The sequence below is a fragment of the Oncorhynchus mykiss genome, chromosome 6 (assembly GCF_013265735.2).
Source record: "Oncorhynchus mykiss isolate Arlee chromosome 6, USDA_OmykA_1.1, whole genome shotgun sequence".
In the NCBI taxonomy this organism is placed as follows: Eukaryota; Metazoa; Chordata; class Actinopteri; order Salmoniformes; family Salmonidae; genus Oncorhynchus; species Oncorhynchus mykiss.
Genome location: NC_048570.1, coordinates 50,289,048 through 50,299,982, shown reverse-complemented (window position 1 = coordinate 50,299,982; position 10,935 = coordinate 50,289,048). Strand labels below are relative to the sequence as shown.

The following is a 10,935-nucleotide window of genomic DNA, read 5'->3' as shown; positions in this document are numbered from 1 at the left end:
TAGAAGGAGTGCGAGGGCATTTTAGTGTGGGCGTTCCCTAACGGAAATATGCAAATACATACTCGCTAATGGCTCTGCTCACCTCCATGCTTGTTCTGTCCTCTATGATTAATTTGCTCCCATTGGAAACGACAATGGGTTAGTTATATAAAAAAAAAACTTTGATATAGCTGACATGACTGAGATTCCCTAATAACACTCCACTTTCATACAGCTATGACTTTCTCATATCAGGTTAGAAGAACTGTTAAATGTTTAGGGTCCTGACCCATTGTTGTTCTTGTCAGTCATTGGCTCGCCTTGAATAGGGGGGAATGTGTACTCCCAAAGGCATATTGCCAGCCTCAGAAGATGATTTCCAGACAAATCACACTTTATTTTACCTGGCCTTAACACATTGTTAATCAGAATATACAGTGTTTACAGATGGTTTATACACACTTTTATTTTTCTCATGACCAGTTTACTATATGAAGTCATCTGATAGTCAACTAACTGTTAACTGTTTTTTTATGATTGCATTCAACATGGAGAAACAAGCAACTACACTTCCACAATGTACATTTATCCAAAACATTTTCCCCCAGAAACACTTTATTGAGCAAACACAGATGTTTTAATTACTGTTTTATTACCACAGTTGTCAGATTACAGCAAATAGTAGGCCAACCTAACATTTAATACACAAAGTCTCTATTAATAAAAACATGGGAACATTACAATAGATGTCACTGTATCACAACATATTTCAGGAATGCAAAACATCTCAGTGATACTAAGTAAAAATATCATGGTAAAAACACTTTATAAAAAGATATCTGCAACTATGTTTAAATTATACCACAGAACTGTATACGGTGAACATGACTTCAATTCATATCCATATATAATGTATTTTTCATGACTTCAACATTGTGTATTTATTGTAACTCAATTAGTGATGAAAACAGTGCAAAGTTAAGTCTGATGAATTGCAATACATACATAGACAAATTAGACAATACAAACTGTTCTTTAAGAAATGAAAGAAGGAAAAACAATGAAAGTGGTACACCTCAAACTGAGAGACATTCCTGAGTTCCTGAGTCAGGCTTTACAAGGTTTTCAATTGAATTACCCTCACAGGAATCTCTTATTAATGCAGCTGTTTTAATGGAGAAACAAGCCTGTTTATCTAAGGGCCTGTCGCAAATGGCACCCTATTCCCTATATAGTGCACTACTTTTCACCAGACCCTTATGGGCTAAATAGAGGAAGGGGTGCCATTGGGGAAGCAAGTATAGTGTATTGTATTATCATCAAGATGGATGACATTTCTAATGACAAAAATGTTTGGTAGAAAATAGGAAATGTATACAAGATAATTGTTACCGAAACAGCTAGTATAGTACTAAGTAGAAGGCATTGTCTCCCACTCCTACAAAAATAATGAGAAAAAAAGAACACATGGTACATTTAATTGAACAATTATACTTACTTATATTCCTTAATTTAATTGTCTTGATATGATTATCTCATTGGGGCAGAGTGATGTTCATAACAGATTCCTTTTATCAGATTATCAGACCATTTAGGCCAAAACTTACCTTCTTTCTCTGAAACACCTTGCCATGCTCAATAAATAGGGCAGAAGGGGCTCTTTTCAGTGAGTTTTTAGCGGAGGCAGTCCTTCGCAATAGTGGGGTAAAAAAACCACCCTGTGGAGACAAGGCCAATTAAATGAGCACAGACCTTAGAAAAGACCCATGGTGGCAGGAGCATGGGGGCCACAGTAGTCAACTTCACCACAATATCAAAGTGACCCAGCCAAGAGGATATAAAACACATACTCCAATACAATGACGTACTGGTAAGAAGAGTAGTAGCATGTGATTCATTTTTCTTCTTCCTGGAGCTTAACAAGTTCTGATATGCTGATTGGTATTGTTGAGTTGGATTTGTTTACAATGTGTCAAACAACTTTGGTCACCCTTTCAAACTCTGTAGGAAAATGATTTATTTGAGGCTAATGATTGCAAAGACCTCATCTTTGAACTGCCCCTCTGGTCATTGTATCTAAAGAGGGGGAAAGCCTATTTATGTGCACTGTATGCTAATTGCTTCTCAACACACAGGCATCTGTACAAACGAGGGGGAAAGGCATTTTACACAGACATTATGTTAGACAAGAATGGAATAAAGGGAGAAAATGTGTCCAACCTACAACAGGAGAAAATATTAAACATTTCCTTGAAGTTTTCCCCCTGATTTATTAACGAGTTTGGATACCATGTGACATTATGAAGCCTTATGTATTTTCAGTTTAACACACCAGTGCTGTGTTGAGCGTTCTGAACAGCAAGTGGCAGCATTGTGCCACAAAGCTTCTCAGAGAAGGAGTGCTGATCTCAGATTTTAAAAAATAAATTTTTGATCAAAATGAATAAGATAACATGGACAGGTGAAAATGTGGGACCAGATCCTACATCAGCACTTCTAGTCTGAGACACTTTATGAATATGTGCCCTGGATATTTTCATGGATAAGACCTCTGGATGGCATAACAGGGTTGTGGGTGGCAGCGTAGAGTTGTGTTACCTGTGCCCGTTCTGTACAGAAGGCCAGAGACTGTCTGAAGGAGGTACATTTGGCGGTCTTCCCTGCAGTGATGAGGTTCATCTCTGACCCAGCTCTCAGCTGTACCCTTCTCTTCCCAGTCAAGTCCAGTTTCTGAACCCCCCGCTCCACCTCACACGATTTCCTACCTGTTACAGAGCAGTCACTGTCACAAATCTGCATTAAATACCTACGTTAAAGACTAATATATATATATATATATTTACTAACAATGAATGAAGTTAGTTATAGCACCAAATTTTAAGATGGAACTCAACTTTGTCTCAAAGACTCGAATGATGGCAGTTTTGTTGAGCGGAAAACATGATATCATGTGTTTCTAAGAAGCCCTTACAAGGACCTTCTGCCATGAGGCGAGATTCTGCTGCCATGACCAAACCACCAGAAACGACGGCTTAGCATCAGCACTCTCCAAACTCCGAGCACATAGGAGCATTTCCCTCCACAACTCCAAGAAGGAATCCAAGCTCACTTCTTAATAGTGAGTAAGAACTGTAGTAACTGTGGCAGTACATTCCCTCTTGGTATGCACACTCTTTTCAGCAGTGTTCACAAGTCCCATATCTTCAGCAGCCTTGTCCTAGATCTGTTTGTGCTACCATGTCAACTCCTTGTGATGTTTGGCCTGAAAGCACAAACAGATCTGGTAACAGGCTAGATCTTCAGGCCTCAGCACTTCAATAGCCCATAGCCTGGGGGTGTTATATGAATTAGTCCCAGACTTTTCTTCTTTAACTAAACTGCTCAAACTTAACAAAAACAGGGGGGGGGGGGGGGTAGACCAGAGTAACCGTGTTCCCACCACTATAATTATAAAGTGCTATGCGTTTGTGTCTGTGTAGTGTTTTACATTGATGCAACAGCACGCAACTGCAGCATAAAACTATGGGATGATGGAAAATTCTGTTCAGAGAATCTGTTATAACATATCATTATGTAGACACTTTTATAATGCAAGCCAGATGTAGTGGAATTGTTTCACTTAAAAGTCAAAAACTTTAATGCAGGAGAATGATAATAATATCCAAAGTTACATATTCTTCCCTAATCATATTCTCTGCACAGATTTGGGGAATAACCTCCATACAAACATCTTTAACTTTCTATTTGGCTCCCGTTCTGAATAACAGATGGAGTGGCAAAGAGATTGGACAGAAATTGGTCTTAAAGTACATATTGATGTGAAATCTAGGCAAACCCTCGTCTCTTTGCATTTGGAATGTGGAATACAATATGTGTTCGGTACTAGCTAGTAGCCGGCTACCACCAAGTACTCTACCTTGCACGTTAGAGACTGCTGCCCTATGTACATAGAGTCATTGAACACTTGTTCACTTGAATAATGTTTGCATACTGTTTAACCCACTTTATATGTAAAAACTGTATTCCAGTCAAACCTCAAACCTATACACATTTTCTATTCAGATACCATTCACTCTAGTTCGGAAGCTAATTTCCTGCAATTCTATCCATTTTGACATGGGGTTTTGTACTGTGTATTGAAATCAAATCAAATTTTATTGGTCACATACACATGGTTAGCAGATGTAAATGCGAGTGTAGCAAAATGCTTGTGCTTCTAGTTCTGACTATGCAGTAATATCTAACAAGTAATCAAAACATTTCACAACAACTACCTTATACACACAAGTGTAAAGGAATGAATAAGAATATGTACATATAAATATATGGATGAGCCATGGCTGAACGGCATAGGCAAGATGCAGTAGATGGTATAGAGTACAGTTGTCACGACTTCCGCCGAAGTTGGCTCCCATGCCTGTTCAGGCGGTGCTCGGCGGTCGTCGTCACCGTCCTACTAGCCGCCACCGATCCCTTTTTCGTTTGTCTGTTTGTTTTGTCTTATTAGTTTCACCTGTGTTTCTGTTGTTTGGTTTAATGAGCTTCCCTATATTTAGTAGGTAGACCCGCCCCTGTTTTGTGCGGGATTGTCTTTATGTTACGTGTGTGCATTTGAGGTATTTTCTTAACTTGGCACCCTGTGTTTTTTGGGTTGTCACGTTGTATGTCCGCACCCTGTATTGTTGGGCTTATCATTTTGTGTGCCGAAGTAAAGAGCACTTTTCCCTGAGGTTTATCCGGGATTTTGGTCAGGTGGCTTCTCCCATTACCTCACTGCTGAAGGGAGGACCGGTGCGCTTGCGTTGGTCAGCAGAGGCGGGCAGAGCTTTCAGTCGTCTGAAGGAGCTGTTCACCAATGCGCCCGTGTTGGCGCATCCGGACCCCTCTTTAGCGTTCATAGTGGAGGTGGACGCGTCCGAGGCGGGGGTCGGGGCCGTGCTGTCCCAGGGCTCGGGCGTGCCTCCCAAGCTCCGCCCTTGTGCCTTCTTTTCGAGGAAGCTCGGTCCGGCGGAGCGGAACTATGACGTGGGGGACCGGGAGTTGTTAGCTGTAGTCAAGGCTCTGAAGGTGTGGAGACATTGGCTTGAGGGGGCGAAACACCCTTTTCTCATCTGGACTGACCATCGTAATCTCGAGTATATCCGGGGAGCGAGGAGACTAAATCCGCTTCAAGCTAGATGTTTTTCACCTGGTTTCGGTTCACCATCTCGTACCGGCCAGGCTCCCAAAACACCAAAGCCGACGCGCTGTTCCGCCTCTATGATACCGAGGAGCGGTCCGTTGAGCCAACTCCCATCATTCCACCTTCATGTCTTGTGGCACCGGTAGTATGGGAGGTGGACGCAGAGATAGAGAGGGCCTCACGGTTAGAACCGGACCCCCCTAACTGTCCAGCGGGGGCTCAGTACGTGCCGAGGGGGGTCCGGGATAAGCTAATCCGTTGGGCTCATACTCTCCCCTCCTCGGGTCATCCTGGCATCAAGAGGACAGTGCGGAGTCTTAGAGGGAGATACTGGTGGCCCACGTTGGCTAAGGACGTGAGATTTTATGTCTCCTCCTGCTCGGTGTGCGCTTAGAGCAAGGCTCCTCGGCACTTGCCTAGAGGGAAGTTACAGCCCCTCCCCGTTCCACAACGGCCGTGGACACACTTATCGGTTGACTTTCTTACCGACCTTCCCCCGTCCCAGGGAAGTACTACGATCCTGGCCGTTGTCGATCGGTTTTCTAAGTCCTGCCGTCTCATCCCGTTGCCCGGTCTCCCTACGGCCCTGCATACTGCGGAGGTGGCCTTGTTTACCCATGTCTTCCGGCACCATGGGGTGCCTGAGGACATAGTTTCTGATCGGGGCCCCCAATTCACATCCAGAGTTTGGAGGGCGTTTATGGAGAGACTGGGGGTCTCGTCAGCTTGACCTCGGGTGTTCACCCCGAGAGTAATGGGCGGGTGGAGCGCGTAAACCAGGATGTGGGCAGGTTTCTGTGGTCATATTTCCGGACCGGTCTTGTGAGTGGGCGAGGTATGTTCCTTGGGCTGAGCTCGCTCAGAACTCCCTCCGCAACTCCTCAACGAACATGTCCCCTTTTGAGTGTGTGTTGGGTTACCAGTCGGTCCTGGCCCCATGGCATCAGAGCCAGACAGAGGCTCCTGCGGTAGAGGAATGGGTACAGCGCTCCAAGGATACCTGGAAAGCCGTCCAGGAATCGCTAAAGTTAGCGAGAGAACGGCAGAAGAGGAGCGCTGACCAGCACCGCAGTGAGGCCCCCGTGTTTGCACCGGGGGACAGGGTCTGGCTCTCGACCCGAAACCTGCACCTCCGCCTGCCCTGTCGGAACCTGGGGCCGCAGTGTGTGGGGCCGTTTAAAGTCCCGAGGAGAATAAACGAGGTGTGTTACAGGTTACAACTTCCTAGGTATTACCGTATTAACCCCTCGTTTCATGTGTCTCTCCTCAGGCCGGTGGTGGCTGGTCCCCTGCAGGAAGGTGAGGTGCCTGAGGTCCCTCCGCCCCCTCTGGACATCGAGGGGTCCCCGGCGTACACAGTACGTGGCATTCTGGACTCGAGACACCGGGTGAGTACCTCGTGGACTGGGAGGGGTACGGTCCGGAGGAGAGATGCTGGGTTCCGGTGGGGGACATTTTGGATCCTTCTCTCCTGAGAGACTTCCACCACCTCCACCCGGAGCCTCGCCCTCCGGGTCATCCTCGAGGCCGGTGGCGGCGTCAGGGGGGGGGGGGGGGTACTGTCACGACTTCCGCCGAAGTTGGCTCCCCTGCCTGTTCGGGCGGTGCTCGGCGGTCGTCGTCACCGTCCTATTGTCTTTATGTTACGTGTGTGCATTTAAGCAAGAGGTGGATTTATTTTCTTAACTTGGCACCCTGTGTTTTTTGGGTTGTCACGTTGTATGTCCGCACCCTGTATTGCTGGGCTTATCATTTTGTGTGCCGAAGTAAAGAGCACTTTTCCCCAGTGGAACTCTCTGCGTCTGATTCCTTCACCCACCTAGTCCCGTGTGACAACAGTATATACATATGAGATGAGTAATGTAGGGTATGTAAACATTATATAAAGTGGCATTGTTTAAAGTGACTAGTGATACATTTATTACATCCAATTTTTTATTATTAAGTGGCTAGAGATTTGAGTCAGTATGTTGCCAGCAGCCACTCAATGTTGGTGATAGCTGTTTAACAGTCTGATGGCCTTGAGATAGAAGCTGTTTTTCAGTCTCTCGGTCCCCACTTTGATGCACCTGTACTGACCTCGCCTTCTGGATGATAGCGGGGTGAATAGGCAGTGGCTCGGGTGGTTGTTGTCCTTGATATTTTTGGCCTTCCTGGTGTAGGTGTCTTGGAGGGCACGTAGTTTGCCCCCGGTGATGTGTTGTGCAGACCTCACTACCCTCTGGAGAGCTTTACGGTTGTGGGCGGAGTAGTTGCCGTACCAGGCGGTGATACAGCCCGACAGGATGTTCTCGATTGTGCATCTGTAAAAGTGTTTTTGGAGTGTTTTTGGTGACAAGCCAAATTTCTTCAGCCTCCTGATGTTGGAGAGGCGCTGTTGCGCCTTCTTCACCACGCTGTCTGTTGGATGGACCATTTCAGTTTGTCTGTGATGTGTATGCCGAGGAACTTAAAACTTTCCTCCTTCTCCACTACAGTCTCATCGATGTGGATGGGGGGGTGCTCCCTCTGCTGTTTCCTGAAGTCCACGATCATCTCCTTTGTTTTGTTGACGTTGAGTGTGAGGTTATTTTCCTGACAACACATGCCGAGGGCCCTCACATCCTCCCTGTAGGCCGTCTCGTCGTTGTTGGTAATCAAGTCTACTACTGTAGTGTCGTCTGCAAACTTGATGATTGAGTTGGAAGCGTGCATGGCCACACAGTCATGGGTGAACAGGGAGTACAGGAGAGGGCTGAGAATGCACCCTTGTGGGGCCCCAGTGTTGAGGATCAGCGGGATGGAGATGTTGTTTCCTACCCTCAGCACCTGGGGGTGTCCCGTCAGAAAGTCCAGGACCCAGTTGCACAGGGTGGGGTCGAGACCCAGGGTCTCGAGCTTAATGACGAGTTTGGAGGGTACTATCTTGTTAACTAAATGCTGAGCTGTAGTCGATGAACAGCATTCTTACATAGGTATTCCTCTTGTCCAGATGGGTTAGGGCAGTGTGGAGTGTGATTGCGTCTTCTGTGGACCTTGCCAAACGTCAGCCTCGAAACCTTAATGACTTGGAGAAGATCTGCAAAGAGGAGTGGGACAAAATCCCTCCTGAGATGTGTGCAAACCTGGTGGCCAACTACAAGAAACGTCTGACCTCTGTGATTGCCAACAATGGTTTTGCCACCGAGTGCTAAGTCATGTTTTGCAGAGGGGTCAAATACTTATTTCCCTCATTAAAATGCAAATCAATTTATAACATTTGTTATAATGTTGTTATTCTGTCTCTCACTGTTAAAATAAACCTACCATTACAATTATAGACTGATCATTTCTTTGTCAGTGGGCAAACGTACAAAATCAGCAGGGGACCAAATACTTTCAAATACTAGTCTCTCAAAGCACTTCATGACAGAAGTGAGTGCTACGGGGCGATAGTCATTTAGCTCAGTTATCTTAGCTTTCTTGGGAACAGGAACAATGGTGGCCCTTTTGAAGCAGGTGGGAACAGCAGACTGGGATAGGGATTGATTAAATATGTCCCTAACACACCAGCCAGCTGGTCTGCGCATGCTCTGAGGACGCAGCTAGGGATGCCGTCTGGGCCGGCAGCCTTGCGAGGGTTAACACGTTTAAATGTTTTACTCAAATACTGTATTCTCGACATTGCTCATTCTAATATTTCTGCATTGCATTTTAGTTACTGTTTATACACACCAAATATTATTTATTACTGGACACAGCTCAATCTAATATATCTACTACTGTACATATCATTCTTAGCATATCTTGTCTAAATTCATCCGGTGTATATACGTGTAGATTGCATTTGGATTTCTGTTACAGTGCTATTTGTGTTGTTATTTGGATTCGTTCTGACATTTCTTGATTTCTTGTTGTGTTTTTTAATTTGTATTTTATTATTTGTGTACTTTTACTACATTGTTAGGAGCTAAGAATGTCACTGCATCTGCTATAACATCTGCTGAACTGTGTGCGTCACCAATAAATGTTTATTTGATTTGACTATAGTCTAGTGCAGGGATGGGCAACTGGCGGCCCGCCCCCCTTTTGAAGGCCCTCAGGCGAGGTCTCAACTTACCCTTGCAAGTTAGAATAGTAGAATACACAAGGTGCAATTTCAAAATTTGGTTGTGTATCATCAGTTTTTCTCTTGTTATGTCAGTCACTGAAAGTCAGTCAATTAGCCCATGTCAGCAAACATTTTTTAGATTGCTAAATTAGTTTAGTGGCCAGCCACTGCAGCCCTTCATGATGAGTTCAGTTTTTTGTGGCCCCCAGCCCCATCAAAGTTGCCTATCCCTGGTCTTGTGCCTGATAAATTGCAGGATATGTCCAAATGGCCAAATGCAACATCGAGAGCATCCTGACTGGTACGGCAATTGCTCGGCCTCTGACCGCGGGGCACTGCAGAGTGTAGTGCCTGCGGCCTAGTGCATCACTGGGGCTAAGCTGCCTGCCATCCAGGACCTCCCCACCAGGCGGTGTAAGAGGAAGGCCCTAAAAACTGTCGAAGGCCCTAGCCACCCAGTCATAGACTGTTCTCTCTGCTACCGCATGGCATACCGGAATGCCAAGTCTAGGACAAAAAGGCTTCTCAACAGTTTTTACCCCCAAGCCATAAGACTCCTGAACAGGTAAACCCTGACTATTTGCATTGTGTGTCCCCCAACCCCCCTCCTCCCAACCCTTCTTTTTACTCTGCTGCTACTCTCTGTTTATCAAATATGCATAGTCACTTTAACTATACATTCATGTACATACTACCTCAATTGGGCCGACCAACTAGTGCTCCAGCACATTAGCTAACCGGGCTATGCATTGTGTCCCACCCACCACCCGCCAACCCCTCTTTTACGCTACTGCTACTCTCTGTTCATCATATATGCATAGTCACTTTAACCATATCTACATGTACATACTACCTCAATCAGCCTGACTAACCGGGGTCTGTGTGTAGCCTCGCTACTTCTATAGCCTCGCTACTGTATATAGCCTGTCTTTTTACTGCTGTTTTATTTCTTTACTTACCTATTGTTCACCTAATACCTTTTTTGCACTATTGGTTAGAGCCTGTAAGTAAGCATTTCACTTGAAGGTCTACCTTTTGTATTCAGCGCACGTGACAAATAAACTTTGATTTGATTTGGTATGTCTGTGGTGTCTCCTACAGAGGAACACCTGAAGGGGTGAACATTAAATCCGACTTACTGTGATTGTTAAAGATATCAGTGTTGCTGTAGTTGACTGAATCCTTCGATGACACTGAGTCTCCCCTGGCGACGTTATGGGAATTCTGGAACTGATGAGAGCAAAACAAAGGAAATCCGTTGAAATTTCAACAGCTAACAGTAGGTCCATCAAAGTCACACTGGCTTCTTTTGACTGTTGTCAACTGTACAGTTTACTACAAACAGAAATGTATGCCTATGACCATCACCTGACCGTGTCCTTATTCAAGTCTGAAGGTACAAATTCTCTCTCGACTCTGGACACACAATGTATTAGGCTGGAATTCAAACCAACAAAGAATAACGAACTGTGCACTACAATAGACTTCAAAGGCAATTTCCCAGACATTTGTGGAGATCGGTTTCATAAAATCAAGATTCAAGCATAAAGCACCATTAAAAGTTCATTAACCTGCATTGGTTTGAATCCCAATCTCACAAAACCCAGGTGAAGTGAACGGTAGAAAAGGAGTTAAGTCAGAACAAAAACATTTCCCTATACAACATATCACCCCCCCCCCCCCCCCCCCCCCACCCCGAGAATGG

At 45.1% G+C, this 10,935-nt stretch overlaps 1 protein-coding gene across 1 annotated transcript in view; it reads right to left on the bottom strand.

Moving 5' to 3' along the window:
* Window positions 1-612: 612 nt before the first annotated feature.
* The window catches only part of si:dkey-220o5.5 (actin filament-associated protein 1-like 2), a 101,029-nt gene continuing 90,706 nt past the window's right edge, over window positions 613-10,935 (bottom strand). The window contains exons 13-16 of the mRNA XM_036980386.1: window positions 10,370-10,460; window positions 2,578-2,744; window positions 1,587-1,697; window positions 613-1,417 (exon numbers count right to left, since the gene is read on the bottom strand). Of these exons, the coding sequence (XP_036836281.1) occupies window positions 1,391-1,417; window positions 1,587-1,697; window positions 2,578-2,744; window positions 10,370-10,460 (396 nt within the window). The 3' untranslated portion in view covers window positions 613-1,390. The remainder of the gene's footprint in view (window positions 1,418-1,586; window positions 1,698-2,577; window positions 2,745-10,369; window positions 10,461-10,935) is intronic.